Raw genomic sequence first — 27,050 nt, forward strand, 5'->3', positions numbered from 1 at the left:
GATAGTTTTTTCCGGCATTATTTACAGACAGAGTGTTGGAAGCCGCAAGCGATTGCAGGTCATGTGACTAAAAACAACCAACCTTTCCATGACAACATCGAAAGCTCGGCCTAACAGCTGATCATAGCTGGACAAAGCAGGTTTTATTTCTGATCTCTATATATATTTGTAGTAGTAAAGTGCTAGAAATCAATATCCTTTGCTGATAGTTCCTCGTCATTGTGGAGAGTGCAGTTCATAGTTCCAAAGCACTCTCACCTTTGTTAAATATAGTTTTTTTAAGTTCAAAAAGATTTAACTTTTTTAAATTGAGACTTGTAATATTTGGCATCATCATTGTGTCAGTTTTATGATGTTAATTGAGTGAGCAAAAGCAGTATCGGCTCCAAATATCGGCTCAAGAAAATTGGCAGCCTGTATCGGTCATCGGCTAATTTTTATTTATTTAAATTGAACCGGTGCTTGATTTCCAACCTATAAATAAACAAACAACACAGCGTGATCAATAACAAACAACATGGTGTGTAACTATCCATTAAACACTTTGGACATTAAGATAATGGACTTCATTTGCATGCCACTAACACCAACCATGCAGGAAAACTCAAGCTGAATGATAAAAGCACGGGATGAATGGGAGTGATGGTTAATAATAGTGGTGATGATGATGGTATGTGATGAAGAATAGTTCCAGGTTTGGGAATGATGCTTTTCCCATCCCTGTACTGGGCAACAGAAAGACAAAAAGTATTTGTGGGGAAAATATTCAAGGAAAGGTAGTTTTTATCCCAATTATCCACAAGCAGGATGAGAGAGTTAGTTCTGGTGCTAAAAGGTTTTACATTAATAACACTCTTTTACTTCAGGATATTCATTCACAGACAGGCATTTCATAGCAACTGATGGAAATTTCATACAGTAACAACGACATTAGCAATATTGATCTCAATCTCATGTTTTTACAAGATCATCACATTACAAACAATTTAAAATTCAAATGCATTGCTCAGGCCGAGGGCAGAATGTTAATTCTCGTTCCCTGGCGATCAGAATTGAAAATGCCTGTCCAGACGCGAGTCATGCAGGGTTTGAGCGTACAGAGCGGGCATAGCATGACACTAACATTGTACAAAGACGTTTTACTTACAGGTAGTAAGTGTAGGACTGATACGTTCTCCTGCCCAGTGGGGTGGTGAAGGGTTTTAGCAGTGGAAGGGGATGGAAATGAAAGGAAAGAAAAAGTAAAAAATATTAATGTCTGAAAACGATATCAAATGAACAAAAACAGCCGCGGTGACATACGTGTGGTGTGAGAGAGAGTTTCACCTCCCGGAGACGGCAGATGGACCCTAGCGTGAGCGCTACATGACAAACCTTGCGACGCGAGCCACAGAGCGTCCGGACGGCACCTGCTGCAGCGGCTCACGTGACCAAAGTCCTATACTTACTAAACATTGCCTTCAGCATCTTTATATATATATTTTTGTCTAAATACATTAAAACAGCTGTAAAAAAAATAGATAGTTCACCTAAAAATGTTGTCTTCAGTTCTGCTGAACACAAATGAAGATATTTTGAAGAATGTTTGTAACCAAGCAGATCTGGGGCACCACTGACTTCCACATTAGAAGAAAAAAATACAATGGAAGTCAATGGTGCCCTACATCTGTTTGGTTATTATCTTCATTGGTGTTAAGCAGAACAAAGTCATTTACACAGGTTGAAAACAACTCGAGGATGATTTTTGGGTGAACTATCCCTTTAAATTCAGATTTTAAACACAGGTATTGTATCTGTGGCCACATTACTTCATGTGTCTCTTACACTGTCCAGCACATATTTAGACAAACACCGAACACTGTCTTTAATGTAAATGACCACATAAATCTCATCACATGAAATGAACCGTACGGTTAGTTATAAAAAGGGAATTAGCATGACTCCCCGCTCTCATTTCTAATTTAATTCAAACAAATTAAACCAAATAGATGCGATAGATTCAATCAGACTCGTTCATTTGATTTAGCTTTATTGAACAAGATTCAATTAACACGACTACGGAGTGATCAACGTTCAGAAGCCGTGACAGTCTCACCGGGAGAGAAATTTGGTGAATCCAATGTTTGGCATTTGTGAACACGCGTGTATTAATAAGCTCAACTCTTTATGAACTAGCCCAGGGGTTTTCAAACTGTTTGATATGATGAAACTTCAGTGAGGGACCCTTTCCTAAATTATATGTCCATATTTTTTAAATGGCACCTATTATGCAAAATTCACTTTTAAAATGTGTTTGGACATTATGGGCCCTATCTTGCACCCAGCGCAATTGACTTTGTCAGTGACGCATGTATAATTTCGTATTTTGCACTGGCGCACAGCGGGTTTTTCCCTCCACAGACGCACGTCGGCAAACTAGGGAATGAACTTGCGCTGTCTGGGCGGTTCAGCGCAAAAAAGGAGGCGTGCTCCGGCGCAAACCATCTCTTATGCTATTTTGCAGTTTCAAAAAACAATTGCGCTACTAACAAAAAAAAAATAGTCTAAAGTCAGTGGCGCGTTGCGCGTGGTTCATTATGCTATTTTAAGGGCGCATGCTTGACCATAATGTATAGCGTGCACAATGCGCATTGCTTATCTAATCTACACAGATGCAACAGTTATTTTTGCAAATCATAAATTGTTACAATAAAAAATATAAGATAAGGGAAATCATTAAATCATAAATTGTTACAATAAAAAATATTAATACATGAGATAAGGGAAATCATTGTGGTGAGCATTGTGGTGATAGTTTTTATTTATTTTGTGTGGCAGTGTTTAACAATTATCATGCAAATAACGATTAAAATATTTTCATACGTTTGTTGTGTGGCTGTATTACGTTTATTTTATCTAAATAATAATTAAAATGTTTTCATAAGAAACCTTAATGTATATGAACTTGATTTGTAAGTGTACTTTGGGGTTGGACCTTGCTTGCGTTTCTTGTGTCCGATTTCAAAGCCCCCAAACCCTTTCAGCAGTGAGGGTGGACGCAGCGATGTCCTCCTGTGTGCCCGGCGTGCCCGATGTATGCTGGCAAGCTTGGGATCCCCCCGTCTCCTGACATCATTGTAGTGCTTGGCGCAGCTGATGAGACAATTGCGGCTATTTCCTCTCACGTCTGTTTAACCGACGCTGATTTGGGCGGGTTTCTCCCATCCCCATACAAAACAACTTCTCTGTCTTTGACTGCTCTTACAAGAACGTGGGTCTCCTCGGCTGTGAACCGCTCCTGGCGTGCGCCTGTCAAATCCGTCATAATAATACCAACCCCCCATGGAACTTGCGCCCTTGCGTTTAAAGGGAATGTTGGAAAGCGTTCTGATTGGTTTATTTGACGTTACGCCCAAACCACACCTATGCATAATGAACCTACTTCAGACCAACCCCTTATTGATTTGCGGCCGGCGCAAGACTTATTTCTCCCGCCGGGAAAATAGCAACAGCGCCCAAGATCCGCCCACAAAGTCACTTGCGCTTTGCGCTTCGGACTTGCGTTTCAGATCGTTAAAATAGGGCCCAATGTGTGTTGGCACTGTGTGAACACAACCCACCCTACAATGAGAAAAATCCACCCCCTCCTTGTTTTTTAATCCTCATTAGACATGCCGTTCTGATTTCCTTATTAATGTGAGGTCACATTGATAAAGCCCCGCCCACTTACAGTCCTGCATTACCATAGTTTGCACCCTAAGTGAGTTGTACTCTGTACACTATACTATTGTTTCTAGACTGTATTAATAAGATCTATTTGAACTCAAAACGCTCACTGTCTGTTTGTAAGGGAGGGCGGAGCTGTAGCTCATTTGCATTTAAAGGTACAGACACTAAAACAGCGTAAATAGGAACATTTTGGACATGCTATAATAAATGATCTGTGGGGTATTTTGAGCTGAAACTTCACAGACACATTCTGGACACACCTGAGACTTATATTACATCTTGTAAAAATTGGCATAATAAGTGCCCTTTAAAACTGTGTTAGATAAGTAGTAATAGTGACATTATAAAGAAAGCAAACTTAAATAATTGGCTACACAATTTTTGCTTTGTTTTTTTTTCTCTTTAAATTTTCTTGAAAACCCCTGAACTAGCTGACAGTGATAGACCAACTACACCACTTTAACTTCTTATAGATGAGGAATATTGTTTTGTAACCAGCATAAACTGGTTAAGCTGGTTATTGACGCAGGTATACTGGTAAGCAATATTATAGCCTAGTTTATTACCGTTAATGAACCGTATCAGCATTAAAATATAAGCTAGTATTAAGGCAGATTGTTTATTAAGAATAATCATTTTCCGAAATATACAGCAAGTTTACTGTATATACACAGATAATACAACATTATAAAAACACTTGTATGTTAATCTGGTCTGTGATGGAGAACCTGCCTATCCAGTAGCCCCGGGTCATTTAAGATGGGGTCTTGGTCTCTAGGCTGTTTTCTTCAGCTAACGTTGAGAAAAGTGAACAGACAGTGTGTGATCGCAGGCGTGGTGTGTGACTCAAAGCCCGTAGGAGTTGGATATTTGCCGAGGATGACTCAAGAGAACCTGGAGTTCTGTGCAAAGACTCCAGGACCGGCAGGAGACCAGGCTAATGTAAACTAGCCTCCAGCTAATCCTTCACTCCAGAGCAGAAGAGCTTTTATCAGCCCACCTCTCATCCGCATCTGCTATCTTCCCTCTGGAAAATCTCACAAAATACTCAGATTTCTTCCATTCGTTTTATTGTTTTGTTTTTTGGAGACGTCAGGGGCCGCATGAGAAATTGTTTTTTTTATCGGGCTATTATAAAGCATTTTAATGGTTCTTATCGTCATATCAGATGAATAATTTAGCATTGCATAAACAATTAGGATGAGCTGATAGAAAGGTCAGGAGAAATATCTATTATTGATAGCCGCTGTTAAACTATGAACAACCACGAGATCTCATTTACTCTGGAGATGAACTGACTGGGGATGAGTTGAGACATTTGTGCTACACATGTCAAGTCATCAAAACTACAAAATAAAATAACCACAAATATAGAAATGATGTAGTGACCGTATAAACCATAGACATTATATACATAGACCCCTCATGATGTGTTGGAACGTAATCCAGCGTCAACACCATATTGATTGGATCTCCTCACGAGCAAGCAGCTGTTCCTGTCATTTGTGCAATAACCAGCGCAGTATTGATACCAGATCACATGGGATTACCTTTTAATAATTTTGGTTATTTTACCATTTATTATATTATCTCATCGTAACTAACGTTACTTACATGTAACCGAACCGTGTGAAAATCCGGTAAAAATTCAGGGAGTTATGATGATTGTAGTCGGGGATACACCTTCTTCATTAGAAATAAATGCAGGGAGCGAATTGGGGACCCATCCAAGATGGCGGCCTTGTTGATACGTCAGCTCCAATAGGCAGCGTCAGTCTATGAGGCATCTTTGTATATAATGTCTATATTATAAACTACCTTATATGTGAGCTTTTGTCTCTAAATAACAGCCTGACCAACTCTCTAAACACCTCTGGAGTAAACGGGGTCCTATATCTTCAGCTTTATGTGTGAAGGTTCTTACCGTTTCTTCATGAGGAGCACTACGCCGAGGAAGATGATGATGAAGAGCAGGATTCCTGCGATCACTCCGGCGATCTTCACCGTGTTGTCGGTCTGTTTCTCCGGCTCCACGGCGTTGGGTTTGTGAGTGGCCGCCCCTGAGATCGACCAAAGGTCAAAAGTTATACAGAAACCAAAGATGTTCACAGACCCCGTACAAAATCAGATTGGGTGTTCTGGGGGGCTTTAAACAGTCACAGTGTTCGATACGCTAATGCCATTTCTGATGGCTTTTAGTTTGCTCAGTGCATAATATTTGTGTATAATATTGTCTTTCTGGTACTAAAATATTCTATTTCTGCACACAGGTGCACTGCTACTTTATGAAAAGTGCTACTGAAATAAAACTGAATTGAAAGCAGACAGAATGAAGTGACATTTAGACAAAGAGCTTCTTTCAACTGCAGTCCATTAATTCATCCACACAAAACCTGGATATTTATCAGAGAAACACATGTGTGTGGACGGACCGGATGCAGTCGTGTGTAAGGGTCTGACCTGTTAGCTGATGGTCTCCAGCGGCTGGAGCAATGCGTACGTAAGGTGTGGTGAGCTGTGTTACCAAGATAGCAGCTGCCAAACCAAGAACCACACCACATGCAGATAGATAGATATATAGATAGATAGATATATAGATAGATAGATAGATAGAGAGAGAGAGAGAGAGAGAGAGAGAGAGAGAGAGACAATGAAAGAAAGATAGAGAGAGAGGTGTTAATGGTCAAACTAAACACTTGCACACATACCTATGGAGGGATTTTGCAGACATCGTAATTGCAATTGCGTTATACGTGGAAATAAAAATTGTGACAATTTAAAGGCTAATGCAAGCTGTTTGCATTTCCGTATACACGAAGGTATAATATATGACAAATTTCGAAACGCATTTACAACTGAATAGTAAATAGTAATTCCCCGTATGCTATTTCACTTCCTCCGGTGTCTTATGCTGGGTTCACACCAGATTTGAAGCGTCAAATTCGGGGCTACCACATGTAGTTGGACGCTTGAACATTTTGAGTGTACACGCTTCATTCTTCACAATTGTAGTCATTTAGACATTTATGTGGAAATTCGCGTCATGGGAGGGGCTTCTGCGACTCCGCTCGCTTCCTTTAATCACGTCACTACTAGAGCAAGCTCCTGTTTGGTTAAGGCGACGCCTTTTTCCGCCAAAGTTCAAATTTTTCAACTCGGGCGTTTCGCGCGGCAAAGCTCAATAAGCGCAAACTAGACGTGCCTCATTCGCGACGCGAGACCTCCAGACGTGCTTTAGCTCTTTTTACATTGACTTAACATTGAAATCACTCACGCTTGATACCTCTACCGCAGCTGGTGTGAACGCAGCATTAGGCAGAGTTTCATGTTTGTGCTTGGGGGGCACCTACGGGCAAGGAAGGGTACTGCTATACCTTGAGATTCATGAGAGCTTTATGGGTTTGGTTTTAATATGGTTTATATGGTTTAAATGAATTAAATGAGTAAAATATCAAGATTAGCAAAAAAAAAGAATTCTTATATTTCTATTTCATTAATAGCTCAGACAAAACAATAAGTGGCTCTGATCTAGGGCAGTGCCCCCCTGCCCCTCCCCAAACTCTACAAATGTGTGTCGTCGCGTACAGAGTTTGCCAAAAATCTAATAAAATTGCAATTCCCATCAACCTGTTAATCAGGATTGGGGGTGGGATTATACTATGGGACGTGTTTGTATTTGGAAGTGATGTCATGTTCAATGTTCACATTATGTACATTAAATTAAATTACAACAATTATTAAGAGAATAAGCTAAATCTCTGTTACAAACGAATACGTTTTTAAGGGAACGTGTCTGTGTTAACTTTTGACCTTCATTATTATTCCCTTTAAAAAGTGTCTGCAAAATCCCTCCATACACGCCAGCACCAGAAATGAAAAGCAAAACTTCCTCAATCCAGAAAAATTAATTAAAGCTCCATTTAAAAGACTGAAGCTTAAATCAAATGGGCTTTTCACACTTGATAATGAATTGTGTGCAAATCAAATGCACATCTTTTATACAGATATTTTTTTATAAATGATGGCAAGCACACAGCACCCACTGACTTTCATAGTAGGAAAAATAAATACTATAGAAGTGAATTGGTACCGTCTACTGTGTGATTATCATTATTTATCAAAATATCTAATAAAGAAACTCATACAGGTTCAGAACAACATGATGACAGAACTTTCATGTGAAAAGCCCATTCATATGGTTAACCGGGGTCATTCTATAAGTAACGTCTCCATTGTTCTTCACCCTGGGTTATGAATTAATTCTGGTTATATGGCTCCCATGACTTCACACCAATGTAACCTGGTTAACATTTGCATTAGCATATTTATGTAAACTAAAAAGCTCAGTAGGAGCGGCGGGCTCACGTGGATACGGGTCGAGTCAATAAGACAGCAAACGGTGGTTAGTCTCAGTGTGTACAGCTCTCAATAAGGCTTCATAACCCAGTTAAACACCCGCTGGTCAAACATCTTTCACACGTGCTGAGTCACGCTGATAACATGTTAGATGACAAATTAACTGCTGTGGTTTCAATCTGTGCTTGCATAAAATTATAATTCCTACCTTTTGTAGCAACACGAACGCAGTCGATTTTCGTCTCCTGGAAAAAAAACACATTTAGTCATTTAATCAGTAAGTAAAATATTTAATTACATTTCAACACAGTGATGCTAATCACCGTCTTCTGTGATCAGAGGTTCAGATAAAAAATAACTATTTCAATTCATTGACAACACTACGTTAAACATAGAAATATGTCAAATTTACGTCAATTAAAATGTGTCAGCAGACAGCAGAACAAGAAACAATTTACATTTATACGTCTATTTAACCCTCCACTGTTACTTGAGTGTAGTGATGTAAATGGTGCTATGCTTTCTATGCCTGCTTTCTATCTTCTGCATGAAAAGTGCTGAGAGAAGTTGCATTTCAGATAAACATTGCAGCGCCCGTGCTGCAAAATAAACATGCTGTATAAGACCTGAAAGCCTTTCTGAAAATGACTCAACATCTACACACATTCCCACAATGCACCTGGCTTTGTGTTATTACAGTCATTTGTTTTAAATATGGCCAGTGCGCTCTTATTTTACATACATAGTTTAAGGCTTTTCTTTCTTAATGTCTAACCTGAGCCAGGCAACATCCATCAAGCGACTACCCAGCGACTCAGTAAATCCTAAAAAAAACCTAATGCTGTGTTCACACCAAAAGTCAAGCAGATATTCACATCGCGTTCCTCCCTCTAGATTATTCACGAAAAATTTGCGATGTAATTATTACAAATATTTTTCGGACGTGATGCGAATATGAGCGGGGAGCACTATTATACAATTGGTATTAATAATGTAACGTATAGAAGAGGGTGCTAAGTTAAGCCAATGTCGGCTGACTCCCTGGGGTTGAAAAACCCCCTAGGAGAAAAACCTCCCGACTTTTTTAGCCAGGAGGGAAAAAAGTCCTAGGAGGAAAAAAACCCTTGGGAGATATATAAACATGGGGGTCTATGGGAATTGCGGCCCGTTGATGAATTACAGTTTAAATCACTTCCCTGTTGGTTTCACGATAGTGATCGAAAGGTCATATATTGTACCGCTTTACCACATAATTAAACCTTTACACAGGTATAAGTTCATACACTGTTCATACCACAGCTGACTTCATAACCACGTTAACAAATGTATGAGCTGTTACTGCACAAAAGTGTCTGGACAGATCGTGAAAGACAAACATTAAGAGACCAGAGCCTGATTTAATGAATTACAGGTCCTGAATAGATGGAATGAAGGCTGACTCAGTAAGTGCCCGTCTGTATCCATCAGCACCACTAAAACACAGATCCTCACTCAATTAGGACATCAATTACCGCTGCAGGGCTGCCGTCTCACTGCCAGAGAGCAAGACAGATTTTTATAGAGAAACTCGACCACATCACCATTGTCAATCTAAACAGCGGGCTTTCTTTAAAAGCACCGGACGAGGTGAGAGAGCGGGCGAATACATTAAGTCAAAGCGAGTTAATGCAATTGGTGGGCGTCTCCTGTCACACTCGTGGGGTAACGTTCAGCTACACAAAGTTTCTCATGTGACACTCTGAGAGGAACCTTTCTGATTATGTGTGATCTTCTTCTCTTATTGAGGACGGGTGGCCACGGTCCAGGTGTCCGGAGGGTCCTCTTCATGTTAACTCTCTTTCTTACCCACAATTAGCTTTCTCATCGACTCTGATCCAGAGCGCAGATGTGGAGAGCCACTCAATGCATGAAGAGCCGTGCTGTGAAGATGCAATGCACACTGCAGCGTCCTAACAACCTTAAACCTACACTGTAAAAAGATTCCGTAGAAATTACAGTATTACTGGCAGCTGGTTGCCAGTAACTTACTGTAGATTTAAATTAATGTTAATTACCTGCAACAGTTTGTTCAAAGTTAAATGAAAATTAAACATTAGCAAGTCTTTATCTTTACAGAATAAAACTAAAATAACAGCCTCAAGCAAAGCATTCTGGGAAACAAAATCTGAAGGAAAAAACAGAAAAAGGTTGATGAGGATTTTTGGTTCCCAGAATGCTTTGCATGAGGCTGTTATTTTATATTTTTTATTCTGTAAGACAAAGACTTGTTCATGTTTAATGTTCATTTAACTTTAAACAAACTCTTGCCAGTAAATAACATAAATTTAAATTTACAGTAAGTTACTGGCATTCAGTTGCCAGTAATACTGTAATTTCTACGGAATCTTTTTACAGTGTATCATCAGCCTCCTGCTTAACACTATTATGTTATTGTAGAGCACTGCATTAGCAGCGGAAAGGTCATGGGTTCAAACACCACAAATAATGTATACGGGTATTTCCCAGAATTCGGGCCTATTTATGCCCCCATTGTGTAATTCTATTAAAACTAATTAAATCTAATACATTTGAGCACCATTAATTAGTATAAACAAAAACAAGCCTATACTTTTTTATGACTACTCTTACTAGTAATTTTATCACATTTTATTGAGGTTTTGTGGTACAATATCAGTGTTTTGGTGTTGTCCGTCACCAGAGTTTTCACATGCCGTGCCATATTTCAAACATTATTTATCACAAATTAATAAAAAATATGTATATGAATTAAATGTTACTTTAACTAATAAACTACATGCACAGATTAAGCATATATATGCATTTTGTACTTTATTTTGCGTAATTTCTACCAGTCCCATGGTTTAGCTGTCATTACCAACATGCATGAAGGGACTTTCATCAAAAGTTTATTTGGTAGCCATGGTAACCTAATGACATAGTGGAGCACATGGATTTCAAGCTACAAGACTGATGCCTTGATGTCCAGAAAAGTAAGTAAATCTACTCTATATTCTTTGTGTTGGGCATGTACACTTATGTGTCATTACCATATGTGTTGAATTTCTGTATTTTTAAACATTTTTGTAATACTTTTTATCACTTTAATAGTTAAAATGGTGTACATTACATGTAGAAAGCTAGCTACACTTGCTTAGTCATCATCTTAGCTAGTAGGGCTAGTTTTTTGACAAAAATGTCATTACCAGCACACTCATTACCAGCACAATACATAATTTTGCCAATAAATTATGTATAAATAACAAAAGCATCCTACAATTATACATTTCTGACAATGTTGGACAGTCTAAATGATCACTATTAAAAAGTTTTGATATATGGCATTCACTTAAATAAGCTTAGATTCCAAGCCACGGTAGATTGATGAATCAGAAATGTAGATACGTAAATGACTATAATTCATCTTGCAAGTAAAAATCTAATTAAGTTCAAGATAAATTAGATTCCATGTGAAACCACAAAATGCACTGATTTATCATTTAAGTTTTATTTTTTACATATATTGGATGATGTGATGGTAAAGACACATTTACTTGACATACTGTAGTTAAGAAAATGGCAAACAAATCATATGAAGAGTTTCGTTGCAAAACGAGATAAATCCATTTTTTTAACATTTTTGTGAAAACATGTTTAATATTATGTTATCATGTTATTATTTAGTTTTATGGTGCTACTTAGCCATATTTTTAAAGTTATGAAAGTTTAAATCAAAACAAACCAACTGCAGTTGCATTGAAATTAATTGGACTGCACAACCTAAAAACGAGATTTCTGAACAATTAAAAAAATGGTGGTTATCTCGTTTTGCAAAGAAACTCTTCATATATTCCCTTATCGTATGGTCTCAACCAAGCTCATAACGTCACTCCTGACTTAAGGACTGATAATTTGATGTATATCAATGTTAAATTTGGAATTTTAATTTTCAAAATACCCAATTTGGCCCTTTATCTGAGAAATACCCATACCTTGAAGTTGCTTTGGTTAAATGGGGAATTACTGCTGGACAACACTTGACTAATAAGTGACATTTGGTTGAGTTGAAATCGTTTCATGAACAACGTACCCCATTAGCCGAGCTGACGGCCTGATAGTAGACGCTGTAGCTCTTGTGCGGCTGGAGAGGAGCGTTCCAGAATCCGCTGTAGGTCCGGTTATCTCCGACAGTGAACGGTTGGGGTGATGGGATGCCCGCGGAGGGAAACTCTGCAGTGTAGTAATAGCGTGAGTTCAGACCGCTGGAGTTTTGATAGTGAACCGGTGAAGGATAACAGCGGATGATCTCCGCTTCACCTCCACGAGCCCTCCGCGGTCTCTCCTCTTCCACGATCACCTGATACACACTGATAGACAGCAATAGGAGAAAGAAACGTTTCAGGATTAATGTGTGAATCTTTCTTTGCATTACAGTAAAATGATTTATAGTAAAATGAAATTACAAGTGATGAAAAGCAAAAATGCTTTATTTTTGCTTCAGCACAATACTCTATTTCATACTGGCATGAGCAAACATAGAAAAGCTGTTATTGACAAATCCTCAGCAGGACATTTCAGCATTCCTCACAAGCACATCCCCACTGTCGCGATCCATAAACATATTCATCAAGAGAGCGACTTCAGAAGTCTGGGCGAGTTTCCTTTCATCTCGCCCGGCTGTGGGCTCTCAAAGACCTCCATCATTTGAACCTCCTCAGATGTGCCACACTCAAGAACACATCCAATATTCTCCTACTGTACGCTGGAGGAAGACGACGAAAGCCCCTCCAAACCCCAACTCACAAAACTTCAGAAATTAGCACAGGCACAACACAGAAATGCTCATGTTTCCTGGTTAATCATTTACAGACTTAAAGGTCAGTCGCATTGCCTTCATAAATTCTCTGTGTCGTTTTTTGAAAAGGGTCGCTGAAGCCCTGAAGCGAGACCGCGCTGGCCACACGGGATATGGTTAAGATACAGTAGCACGCGGCTGTGCACCGACGTTAAGCGGCTGTGACAAAAATATGCGACGTAAACAGAGATGGTGCTTCGTGCACTTCACATTCAAATAAAGTAAAAACTTATCCAGTTGTATATAAAGAGAAAGACGTGCTGGCTAGCTGCTGGCGCAATGAGTGTTGACTGATGTTAATCTGACCTTTGGGTTTGGGTAATCTGTAATAAAGTCTGGGTTTGCTGGGAAAAGGTTATCTGTGAATATAAAAAGCTGGGCATATAAATATACTGCAGTTAATGAAATTACAAAGTTTCACATTTATGTGGGACCGAAAACTGCCTGCCCTTTTCCTGCGGTTTCTCATTAACCGAAATACGTGAATCAGCTGAAATACTCCTTCTCCTAAAGCACTGGCGCTGTAGATTAGATTCGCTCCTGTATGTCAACATTAATAAACGCACATCCATCGGGTGTCACGTATATAAGAACATTAAAGATGGCGTAGAGTCAAAGGAGAGACCTGTGCTTTTGTAGCCGATCAGAAAACCAAGCCAACGTCCTGAGGCTGTCAATCATTTTGTATATTGGAGTTTGTTGACGTTTGAAGGGCAGAGGTTTGGAAGGAGGCACCACCAATAAAATACTTATTCAGCTTTATTTATATCACACCACTAAAAACAACTAATGTTGACCAAGGTGCTGTGCAATTAATGTGAATTCAATCCCAATAAATACCATAAAATACACAAACAAGTAAAAACAAAAAGCAAATGTATTTGTTTTCAATTTAGCTTTAAAATCCTGTAATGTGGAAGCAGGTCTGATGTCTGATGTCTAATAAAATATCTTTGCATTTATATAAAATTGCAAGGATGAAAAGTGACTTCGTGCACAAGAATCAGACATCTGCTATCCTGTGGCATGCTGGGAAATATTCTTTGCCAGCTCATTCTGTGTAGAAATGAAATATAATGCCATGAATGCTTTGGTAATTTAAGAGGGAGTCTCACCTGACAAAAACATTTGTCACATTTCACTCCCCATCCAAAAAAATCAATGCATAATATTAGAAATTAAACTCTCAACAAATAAACCCTTACAAACAGGCCCGTTGCCATTAGGGGGCCATGCCCCCCCATATGACACAATGTGCCCCCCCTAATCTTACGGTCAATCTACGTATGAACGCTCTCGCTCTCTTTTGGTTAATAGGTGCCCTCTTCAGTAGTATTTAACCGCAGGAAACAAAATACTGATGGTAACTTAAAAAAACGATCTTTAAATCAGATAATTTAACGCATTGTTACATTAAACATAAGAATATAAAACATAATTATATGAAACAAAATAATATTTAGAATAAAACATCATCAAAATAGCCCCTGTAATCCTTTCTTAGACTCACCTAATTATTTATTCAAATACAACAGCCAATGGCAAGTCTCCAGCAGCATACCCTTCAATACGTTTATATTTTGTATCAGACGTTCTGTTTATTAAAATAAGAGTTTGGTTGTAGTATGGTATACAGTAGATATAAATGATGTAAGCATACAGTTTTGTAGGTTTATATGTCACTCGTTATTTCTTTGGCGGTTTTTAAATTAACCATGGTTAATTTTCGTAAGGGGGAGCTGGTTATTGTGCCATCATCAGCTCATATCTGAAAAAACTCACCTGCAAAAATCAACATTAGAGGAAAGATTGAGTTCTTATGAGATTTTACTCCTGTGACCCGCTTTTATTTGAGTAACGTTACACTTTCATATGCTCTAGATCACGTTTGTTTTATTGCTAACATTACCCGGTATGTATTGTTGTTACTGCGTGGAACTGAAGACTTGTTACATAATGTATAGGCGTGAGGTAACTTATGTGTTTTGTTGTTCTTGACTGGACTTGTATTGGTCTATTTCAAATGAGTTTGTTCAGTCTGTGGCCGTTTATTTTAATCCGAAGGCTGCAGCCTCCAAAGGTTGCATTTGTAGGCTACATACGTCTTATTTCAAAATATTAACAATTATAAACTTGACTAGTATTCTTAGTTATTTGTTAATGTAATATGTTGTAATATGATATGACTTGCGAATATAATGCTCAGTTAACTCAAATAAACCAGGCTTGTTTAGGTATGAGGCAGCCTTCGGATTGAGAAACGGGTAGTTTCTCACTTTGTGAAGTGTGCCCCCCAAATAAAAACAAAATGCCCCCTGTCTGTATCTTCTTGCGAAGACCCTGCTTACAAATCATATTTGAAAATCATAATCAGTACGCCTTCATATCGATACCAAACCGAAGCTGTGAGGAATGGATGTCACAAGAGCGTGCGCTTTAAATCTATTGTTTTGTATCAGGATGCTGCTCATTCAGCCATCAAAATACAGAATCTACTTTCTCTGTTATGTTTTTTAAGACATGAACATCAACTTAATAACGTATGATTGACTTGATAACAAGCTATTTAAGTGAAAGTTGGTTGTGCAAGTATTGTTATGAACCGCCCAAAATTATTTAGTTAGAAATGAATCCTGCTTTTTTATTCTGGTCAATGTGCTTTAATCTGTATAAATGTGAGATATGTGCTAAGTTATTAGTGTTTAAAGAAAAGTAAACATGCTTACAATATTAGAATTTAATGATTACCCAAAAGGCCGATAACAAAACAGATATTATGTACACATTGCGCTCTTATCTCACATTTGGTCCCTTCTCATTTTAACAATCCATGATTTCTGAGGCTCTGATTGTCATTTGGAAATTTGTAAAATTATATATTTTCAATTTTTTGATGGCTGAATGAGCAGCATCCCTATAGACGGGTTGCACGGCGACGTCACTAACTGGTTGCTCACGCAACCGAGAGGCAGAAAGAAGAGACGTGCATTGCGTTGTATGCTAGTAGCGGTGTCTGTAAGTCAAAATGCCAAGGAATTATTGCGTGGAAAATAGTACCAACAGAGTCTGTGCTGGATGCCTGATGTTAACATACCAGTAGATGCGACTATTACGTTACTAAACTAACATTTTAATTCATACATGTATCACAGTAACACTGCAAAAATAAAGACAGAAAAACAGATCCAACTAAAATCAAGTTTTATTTATATACAAACAATAAAGAACGCTTCAATAATTAAGGTTGTTGCAGTAGCGGATCAGCTCACCAATCGGGCTTTCTGCCTCCTGGATGCGCGCGCACCCTGTAATGTTTGTAAACTTGCAACCCGTCTATACAACACAATAGGTTTAAAGCGCATGCTCATGACGTCCATCCCTCACAGCCTCGGTTTGGTATCAACATGGCGGCGAAATGAACATAGCGTATCAACACTTTATACTGTATATCCGTTATAACTGTTAGCCGCTCTTTGTAAATACTACGCCTAAAATTATATTACAGGAAATAAATCCTCATTAATTTATACAATATTTACAGTGTTTCCAGCAAAACTGAATTTTGATTAAATCTACCAAGCTAAATATAATATTGGAAAAACAGTAATATTAATATGATGCTTTTTAAAATTATTTTCATATTCATTTGTGAAAGTTATAATAAGCTCTGAATGTATCTGAAGTGTGATAATGTGATCTGTATGAGCTACAGTAGGTGTGTAATGGGATGAGACCTGGAGACGGAAACCCATTTCCACATCAGAATCCAGTAATGTCCCTCTTCCTTCGGTTACTGTGGAAACGGAAATCCTCCACGTCTGCCCATCATATTGCTTATTATTCCGCATACATTTAGCTTTTTTCTGAAAGAAGGTCTTGACGTCTGTGTGAATGTGGGGCTCAGGTTCTGCCCTCGGGCAAAACGGCAACTGCCGACGGCAACGAGCGATCCCGAACATTTGAGAGCGTGAGCGTGCGAAGACACCTGCGACGCTCGCTTTCATCTGACGCGCCGCACAGGATCAGAGGCCGGCGCTCACTGCTGTTCATTATATCAAACTCATTACTAACTGTTGAACTAATGACGGGCAAAAACATAAATCTTTACCCCCTCACACAACTGCCAATGCACGCGCTTTCAACAGAACAGCATCTAAAACACTTCTCATCAAATGATGCTAGTTAGTTAATACTTAGTTTTACACTATCTCATCCCTTTAAACAAAAATCATCATTCTGTATTAATATAGCAGCATACATCCTACAACTCTATACAAATAATCATGAAACACGTTTTACTTAAATACTAAGAAATAACATTACTGTGAATTCACAAATTAACAGAATTGTAAAAGAAAACCTCACTTATTATAAAAAGTAAATCTACAAGAACCTGATCTCAATGGTTTAATCAAACACACTTTCACCACACACTACCGCAAGGGCAGACTACTACTGATGATTTCCAATCGATCTCGCTGATTGGTCTGTGCAGTGCTGCATGAAGTTGAAGTCATCTATTGCTCTACTAGTTTAAATGTTATTCACGAGGACTCAAAATTGTGTCTGCAAAATGATAATACAAATGCACAATTTAAATTCTAAATAGCCTATTATGCTTTTTTCTTATGTAAACCTGTTTTCACTTTATATTGTTATTGTATCGTAATATTCTCACGAACACTTCCCACCTAATTTACAACACGTGTGTACGCACATGAATTGGTTCTTATACTTGTGCTTACGTTAGTGAATTTGGAGTGTTCTACATGAGCGGCAGTGTGCATGAGGTTGGCAATTTGCCTAAAACACGCCCAAACCAGCTTCATTTAAGGGCTTTCTGTAGCGCTTGTCCACAGAAAAATTTAGTGCAGTTTTTTTTAACTGAAGCAAAAGAAATCCATGATCATATTTATTATTGGTTATGTTCTGTTTTGTTTGCATTTTTGATTTGGGAGGTTTTGCTGTCGGACGAGCCAGAGGTGCTGAGTAATGCTGCGTTCACACCAACTGCGGTAGAGCCATCAAGCGTGAGTGATTTCAATGTTAAGTCAGTATGAAGACGCATTGACGCACGTCTGGAGGTCTTGCGGCGCGACTGAGGTGTTTAGCGCGGTGCGGTAGACGCAATTCCGCCTCATTTGCGCGAATGGCGCAAATTGAGCATAGCCGTGGGAAACGCGCAAGTTAAAAAATTTGAACTTTGTTGGAAAAACGGGCCGCAATAACCAATCAGGTGCTTGCTTTAGTAGTGACGTGATTACAAGAAGCGAGCGGAGTCGCAGAAGCCCCTCCCATGACGCAAATTTCCGCGTGAATGTCTCGATGACTAAAAATATCACACGCAGCTTTCACGCGCAAATGAAGCGAGTAAATTCAAAATGTTTACACAGCAAACTACACGTGGTAGATGCGAATTTGACTCTCAAACGCGGCTGGTGTGAACCCACAGTAACAGGTATTGGAAAAATAAATTATACATATAGATGCAATTACGACGACTTCACCCGAGACACGCATCTGTATCAAAAATAAAACAGACGGGTGGTCTAGATCAAATGATTGAAGTTTAAACATCTCATTACATTATATTACATTATGTGTACATCAGGCATTAAGCAGACACTTTAGAGATTTTAAAAAGTGAGGAAGCAAAGTGTGAAGGATTTGTCATGACACGCATCTTCTTTATGTGTAGAAAAAATAATATAGCCTATATAAAATATCTAATATTTATATACTGTATATAATAATACATATAGAAAATATTATTATATAAACATAATAATGTCAATAATATATCAACATTATTAGGCCACATTATAATTAGTATTTGATTATAGCATACGTGGTTATTGCGTACGTGTGGTATTAGTTGTTCTTGAATTTTTTGTTCATTTAGAAGAAATTTTGTTAAATCATGATTTGTTCATAAAAACAAAATTTGTGCGTACTCATGCTTAGTGAATGAGACCCACTTGTACTTATATATTATACATGTTTTATCATTTTAAGCTTTAAAGGTGGGGTGCATGATCTCTGAAAGCCAATGTTGACTTTTGAAATAACCTAAACAAACACGCCCCTACCTCAATAGAATCTGGACCTTCTTTTGATAGATCCGCCCAAAGATGTTGGTTAGTAGACACTTACTGTTGATTGGCTTCAAGTGTGTTTTGATACTTGGGCCGACTCCCTCTTCCAAAGCATTTCTCAAACCCCACCTTTAAGTGTATAGAAGCAGTTGATCTATGCAGGGACTTAGTTCAGTCATTTTCAGAAATTTGTTAAACTCTCAGCCTGTTATACACATGTTTGTATTTCCCGGTATATAATTGGGTTTAAAAGCGTCCTCTTGTTACAGTGATAGAAATCCTGCCATCATATGAGTTATTTACTTTCACTAGATTGCCGCCTATTTGTACGTTGTATTGTTTCAGTCATTTCAAAAGTGGATAGGATTTTGTAAATGTTGTTGTCTGATTCTGAGCCTAGTGAAACACTGACTCTGTCATGTCAAAGCAGATTTAAGAGGATCTCAATGTTTAATGAGCTTGTTAAAGGATCCCATCAGCAGGATGCGGTTGAATTCTCCAGGTCTTTGGCTAAGAACTCTTCAAACTGTTGTTGACCGCTGTGGTCTCACACAATGACTCCCTGAGCTCCTAAACTAATGAATTAAAACCTCCAACAACAGTGGGCTGACAGCTACGTCCCAAAGCCGAATGAGACCGCAGATGGAATTAAATGAGAAGAGTGACGAGGGTTTCCTTTCCAAACAGAGATGATGAACAGACAACACAGAGAGATTAGAAAGAGGAAAAATCTTTGTTTGGACAGGACAGATATCACCATCAAATGTCGATGAAATAAAGATTTTTTTTTAAACTTTTAGTGTTTCTGAAGAGATTTAATAGGCTGTGTCTCAATCAGCGCTCTCTTGTTCAGTAGTCAGGACACTCAGGGCAGCCCTTGGGGTTATGGGGCCCTAGGCGAGACCTTGAAAATGGGCCCCACTGGTGTAAAAAATTTCAAAGCAATGCAATTTGAAAAGTGAAATTAAAACAGACAAAAATGAAATTGTTAGGGATGCACCGAAATGAAAATTCTTGGCCGAAACCGAAAACCGAAAAAAGGAAACCAAGGCCGAAAAACGAAACCGAAACACTGAAATAAATTATTATGCCAATTATTAGTACAATTGCATTAATGGCTATCACTGTGTACTAACTTTACTAGGGGTGTGTGACGAATAAAAAAAAAACTCACAGTTCGGATCACATTACAGTTTTTGAGGCACAGATCAGATTATTTTTTGGATCAGCAAAAAGGTGAGAAAAATCTAATAAACAATAAAGAAATTGCAAACATTTATAAAAAAGAACTAAGTTGTACATTAATAAGGTCTGAAATTAGCATTTTAACACAACTGAATGCTATTTTCACATATTATCTGTTCTGTTGTCAGACATATAGTGGCGTTTTCCCAGACAGGGATTAGACTAGTCCTAGACTAAAATAAATATAAGAGCTGTCCAAACTGAAAACATCTTGCACTGACATATCTTTAAATACATCAGTGCCTTTAGTTTGTCCTCAAAATGCACACAAGTAATGTTTTTAGTAAGGCATGTTTGTTTAAACTAATTATATTTCCTAATTAAACTAAGGTCTAGTTCTGGCTTAAGCTAATCTCTGTCCAGGAAACCACCCCAAAGACTATTAAAATAGTGACAAAACATGACCCAATAACCTTGTGTTTAATTTAACCAGCTGTTACTTTAACTACTAAGTTACTAAAATCTTGATTTATAAACGCGACATCGCAGACAATTCGGCGCAAATTACAAAATTGCCATTACACAGAGTTACTACAGAAGGCATGCGAGGGCATAGGAGAGAGAGAGCTCGCGCACAAGCACATAGAGAACCAGTGTGTGTGGGAAAACATTGCTAACCTTTCATGATAAACTCGAATCAGTCGTCTTCTCTGTCAGTAACATCTGACGTTTACTTGAAAATTTAAGTACACAGAGGAATCCGCATGGGAAACACATCCAACTTTTAATTCTTTCACTCACTGTCATGTATGAGAGGCGCTGTCTAGGGGCTTCACGCACAGAGAGAGAGAGAGAGAGAGAGAGAGAGAGAGAGAGAGAGAGAGAGAGAGAGAGAGAGAGAGAGAGAGAGAGAGAGAGGCACCACCGAGCGCTCACAACAATAAATGAAGCCGTTTTAAAAGAAAATAAAAATGTAAATGTTGCGACCATTGTTGATTTTGTGGCGCACACAAACAAATAAATGTATGGATAACACTGCCAGGAGCAGAAGCCGCCATTACGCGAGATTAATGTAAACAGCGTGACGCGTCGCGTAGTCGACGTAATCGATGACGTCGACGCGTCGTTGCAGCACTATTTAGCACGAAGGGGAAGGGTGGGAGACGACTGATCACCATGAGTGAAACCCAAGCGCTAGCGCACAGATGGGAGGGGCGCGGTTGACATTCATTTTCGGTTTACATTTTCGGCTGGATTTTTTATTTCGGCCCGAAACCGATAATGCCATTTTCGGCCGAAATTTTCGGCAACCGAAATTTCGGTGCATCCCTAGAAATTGTATATATTTAAGTGTAGAAGTTTCTATTAAGTGCAACATATTAAGCAATGTTGTTATAGTGCAACAACAGTAGTGCAACAGAACTACGTATGTATCAATACAAATATCTTTGATATTAATACAGAATAATTATTATAGGGTGATACAGTATTCTGCATACTGTTTTTGAACTCTACTACAGTATATTTTTAGTAGCTTAGAATTTTACTATACAGTTTACTGCAGTAAATTATATAGTGTAATAGTCTTTTGTTTCATGTGGGTTAATTTAGAAAGGCTGATGGAGATGTTTTTAAATTAGCATAAGCTTTAAACAATGTAAAGCAGGAAATAGGCCTACCACCTTGTGATTGCTTTTCTCTTTATCTCTTCAGCTCCTAAAAGGTATTGTTTTGATGTCATAGTTTTCCAAAGCTTACCACCGCAACCTCACTAAAATAAGTCTTGTTTTTATCTTTATTGAAATATGTAACGTAAACATTGCGTTATTATACAATAGTCCATTACCCATAATCCAAAACATTTCATTTCCAAGCATGCGCAATGAGACACACCTCCGCAAGCGCCATCGCATCATTAACATTATGCAAATTAGCCCACTCTGTTCTTATTTTGTAATGTTTTATGTCTTTACTTATAATAAGGTTTTGTATTTATTATCAGTTATCTATTATCTGTAGATTGTTGTGTCCTGTTGTTTTTTTCACCTACCGTCTTTGTGATCCCTATTTTAATCAATATGGTCCCTGCGCATGCAGCGCGAACTGCCTGCTGATCGCATCTCTGAGATTTGTGCAATAACAAAATAATTTGTATACATGGAGGGCCCTCGTCTTGTCGCGGGGCCCCAGGCAATCACCTGTATTGCCTGTTGCACGGGCCGGCCCTGAGGACACTGATCTGGGAGTCGGCCATTTTAAATCCTCCTAGTGCACTGAAAGCTTTGTTTCCTAAAATTTCCCACAATGCAACACAAAACTCAGAGCATTGATGGTCCCTATGTTTTCTTACAGGAAATCAAATGACCTTTTCTCAAGCTCTCCAACTGAAAATCCCACGAGTCAACTTAATAAACTTCATGAAACGTGACAGCACTTTTATAAAGACAAATGTTTGTTTTAGTTTTAATATAAACACACATTGCTAAAGAGGAAGGGACCACAATCTACTTAATATTTAAATGTAATATTCCTCTACATTTATGCACAGACTTTAAGGAGTGTTTAAAAATGAAGTCAGAGATATGTTGATTTTGCTGGTTGTTGATGAATAACAGCTGTGAATTATCATTAATACTATATAAATATAACTAAGAAGTCCCTTGACCTATAAAAGTGCAATGAGTAAAAATGTCCTGATTTCTTTAAAATAACAAGAATACACCTGTCTTTACTAAACTGAAACATGCACGTGTGATTGGTTCAGACAGAGAAAGATTGGAGATGGTGGTTTATGCAGTGCTGTGAGCTGTGGTGGGTCTGGATTCAGGCCGATCTAACTGACACCAATTAGAGGCCGTCAGCCGGGCCGGTCGCTCGCTCGGCTCCTCGGATAATAATTCTGGAGGATTGATTCGCCATCGAGCTGCCCGCCTCTGATGCTGTGAGTCTGTCTCTCTCTCTGTGTTAGTGCTAATGGATGAGCACACAGTCCACCCGTATGATCGACCCGAGCGCTGGAGTGATTCTGTGTGTCCGTATCATTACTGACAGACCCCTGGACACATCAAACACCTGACCCTTCTCTCATCAGCATCATCTCATTCTCACGTAATCACAAAGAGAGTGACTGACAGCAACTAGAAAGGCCTTACAGATGTTTATGAATCTTTGATCTTCACAGAAAGTTGAATTCATAAGATTAGCACTTTGAAATTAATCTATTTATAATGCAGTAAATAATAAACATGTTGTCAGGGTTTCATTTATTTAACGGAGATTATACATTGATGTCATTTAATTATTTTCCGCATCGTTAACTAGGGCTGTAACGATTAATCGTGTGTTTTATTAAAAATGCCTGTCTGAAATCGATTCTGAATCGATTCTGTGTTTCATGCGCAGCTTGTGCGTATACTACAGCATTTGGTCAGTAGGAAGTCTTTATCAATCTAAAACCACTATGAGATCGAGTCGTTTATAATGTGGATTTAAAAAAGCAACACTCGTTAAACAAAATTATTCAAAAAAATCGTTATTATCATGAAAATACCTGAAACAATTTGAAGAACAGCCATATAAATATTCCTGTAGACATTTCCTGGAATAGGGTTTGTAATGCTACTTCTTCTGTGGCACAAAGGGAGTTTCTGCACGAGAGCGCCCTCTGGCTTTTGGATGTGCCGGGATTTCACCGTAATTCATTCAAATTCATTCATTGAGAAAACGCGCATTTCCGCGGTTAATCGTGTATTTGTGTGTGTGTATTTATATATATAAAATAATTACAGACAGTGCACACACATAAATTATGCAAAAAAATTATTTTGTATGTGATTAAGTAAGGGATAATGTAGAGGCAGCTGGTAGTTATCGGGAAATAAGCCCCTTCAGTGTGATCAGGACCCGACGCGAAGCGGAGGGTCTTGTATCACACTGAAGGGGCTTATTTCCCGATAACTACCGGCTGCCTCTACATTATCCCGCTTATTACACGGCTACTTGTCACATAAGAAAAAAACCGGACATGAATATAATTTGTTTTAAATTAACATTTTTATCCTTCCGCGAAACTTTGCACAGTTGCATAAAATGATCGTAATACCTTATTAAGATCCTCTGCTTCATACTTGTCTGTCTCCATTTTTTCTCTTTCAGCCAGTCTTTGAGAAGTTTTAATGCCCATTCTGTATTTTTTGTGTGTTGGCTTCGTAGCTGTCATGCTCTATATTGTCAAGTTCAGTCTCAGTAAGCTGTCTGTGTCTTTTCGTGGTTGTCCAGTGTTTGTCACAAGATGGCGCCAAACAGTAATCTTTATTGATCTATATAAAACGGTTAGTTCCAATCCTTGATTCTGATTGGTCAATAGGTGTGCTTTATTCACAATAAAACACTGCTATGACCGCTTCACCCAACGGTTCTATTTAATATCACTGCGCCCTTAGCAACACCCTTAGCAACACATAAACATATAATGAGACAAAGTCTGAGAACAGTTTGTTGTTTTTATTTGAGCTTTCATGTTGTTGTTCGCAGTCAGGGACTATTTTTTCTAGCGGAAGGAATGCTTTTATTAATTTAACTTCATGAAAGTTGCACTAATATTTTTTTTACTTTAATATTGTGTGTTAACCGTTTTATAAAAGCAATAAGGTACTCGAGGCAAGTGCTGTATCGTGAATAAGTAACGGCTGAAGGGGATGCAGGCACTCCACTTCGCGTCGTGCCTAACAACGCCCTTCAGCCGTTACTTATTCACGATACAGCACAGCCTCTCGTACCTTATTGCTTACTTATTGGCGCGGAGCGATTTTACTCGTACAAGTAGTACCAGCTATGCGTTATTACTTTGGAGCGGTTGTTATTTGAAAAGAACGAACCTGCAAATGTCTCAACTGACCAATAAGAATCAAGCATTCCAGAGGGCCGTGTAATAATCGCAATGAATCTTTTGACAGCCCCATTTAATATGTATACGTTATTATTTTAACCTTGTCTCCATATGTTCTCCAAAAAATACTAGCAGTCTTTGTCATATATGCATAGCTGTTTATTTTTTCATTCATTTGCATTCACTCATTTATTTATTCCACTATGGTAAATATGAGATTGAAGGCTCTTGCGCTGGAATGAGCTTCTCTATGTTACGATTAAACTGAAACTTCATTACGACTGCCAGTAGGGGGCGAACTCCAACAGTCGTGTCTGAATGTGGTGTACAGTGGAAAGGCGGCTTTAGCCAATGATACGATGTTTGCCAATACCACAACAAATTCTGGTATACTGTTTTAATTTGATTCAATTCAGGTGTATGTCAATCGCTTTATCGATTATTAAACAGCATGCATCTGTCTTTTCACGCCACCACCGATTTGTTGTTGCATTGCAATCTGACGCGCACACAGTGAAACAGTATTGTCAGTAAATGAAAATGCACAATTTACGTGGACATGTGGAGTTTCAATGTAAAGATACCTATATCAATATCTTACGTGTACACCAAACACAAATTCAATGTTTTGCGTGAGTAAATTACATACAAAGTCACTGCAAAGACGCAAACTCACGCGGGGTGATGTGAATGACGCAATGCGAATTGGGCAGTGCAATTGCTGCGAAAATGCGCTATTTGTGCAAGTTGAAAATATTCTAGTTAAGCAAAAAATTCACATGACAAAAAGTTTAATCCTGCAAGACATTTAAGAGCGAGGAACGCAATGCTTCGCGTTTGGTGTGTACGCAGCATTAGGCATTCAATTGATGCATCGATCCACATGAATGTATTGTTACACCCCTAATGACAACACACACTCAGTAAACAGATAAAAAATACACATCTCTCAGTTGTCTTTCATTGTAAAAGTGTAAATTATTTTATCAGTACTACCTGCATTTGATTTATAAAACTATGCATTTAATGTATGTGCTGTTAGTGAATGTGGTCTCACAAGATCACGGGTTTGATTCCTAGCAGGAACTATATTAAATGCAGTATCTGTCAAATAAATGTAGAATTGCTAAAGGATTTAAACGCAAACTAAATGAAATGACATTAAACCTTGTCGGTGACAGAAACAGATGTCTGTGTTGGATCTTCCAGACTCTTCTTGCCCCGGGTGCGAGCGATCACTGAAGTAGGTTGAAGAGCGTAACCAATCACAGTAAGCGTTTCAGGTTGTATTTCTCATTGCTGTGTTTTTTAGTTTGTGAATTGTCCTCGGGCGTTTGGTGTCGAGACAGATCGGTAATGCTCTTAAAGACACGCTAGACGCACTCGTCCCCTCCGGACACACGCGTATGTGTGTGTTTTCACAGAGATTACGTGTACACATTAAAAGTGAAACTGATTTGTTTATTTCTCAGCGGCTGGTACGAGGATTGTAAACAGAGGATTGCGCTACGCGACTTGTTTTATCGTTTATTCTTTGTTTAATCTCTGTTGTTGTTTTCGCTTAAAGCTCTTGTGTCATTTGATGCGTTTTCTTCAGGCTCATATCAATGACAAACATCTGCTTCAGCGTCTGCGACCGTATTTTCCTCCAGCTAATCAGATGGTTTGATTACTCGTTCAGAAGAAAGAAAATGTAAAAGTGATTTCGTGATTATTTTCTAGCTGGAAATACACAGCTTGCTTTCAGCTCGCAATAATGAATGGGTGATATGAATAATGATGAGGGATTATTAATAGAATAGTTTTCACTAAAGCACATTTTAAAAGGATCAGGATGTTTTAACATAAGGATCTTACGGGAATTCATACATATTTTAAGAGTTGGGTCAAATCGTACAAAGAAAAACAAATCATACGAATTCTTTCAATCTGTTACGCGGTTATGATCGCTCGGGCTAAAGTTGTG

General features: G+C 38.4%; 1 protein-coding gene across 6 annotated transcripts in view; it reads right to left on the reverse strand.

The window, feature by feature from the left end:
- LOC129443264 (receptor-type tyrosine-protein phosphatase mu) overlaps window positions 1–27,050 on the reverse strand; it is a 234,710-nt gene that overhangs the window by 69,835 nt on the left and 137,825 nt on the right. For 3 of the 6 annotated variants that reach the window (XM_073864361.1, XM_073864359.1, XM_073864358.1), the window contains exons 12-16: window positions 12,152–12,428; window positions 8,273–8,309; window positions 6,169–6,243; window positions 5,633–5,768; window positions 1,148–1,177 (exon numbers count right to left, since the gene is read on the reverse strand). In XM_073864361.1, the coding sequence (XP_073720462.1) occupies window positions 1,148–1,177; window positions 5,633–5,768; window positions 6,169–6,243; window positions 8,273–8,309; window positions 12,152–12,428 (555 nt within the window). The remainder of the gene's footprint in view (window positions 1–1,147; window positions 1,178–5,632; window positions 5,769–6,168; window positions 6,244–8,272; window positions 8,310–12,151; window positions 12,429–27,050) is intronic. The other 3 variants (XM_073864360.1, XM_073864363.1, XM_073864362.1) reach the window with 1 other exon arrangement.

Source organism: Misgurnus anguillicaudatus, unplaced genomic scaffold (genome assembly GCF_027580225.2).
Source record: "Misgurnus anguillicaudatus unplaced genomic scaffold, ASM2758022v2 HiC_scaffold_26, whole genome shotgun sequence".
Taxonomy (NCBI): Eukaryota; Metazoa; Chordata; class Actinopteri; order Cypriniformes; family Cobitidae; genus Misgurnus; species Misgurnus anguillicaudatus.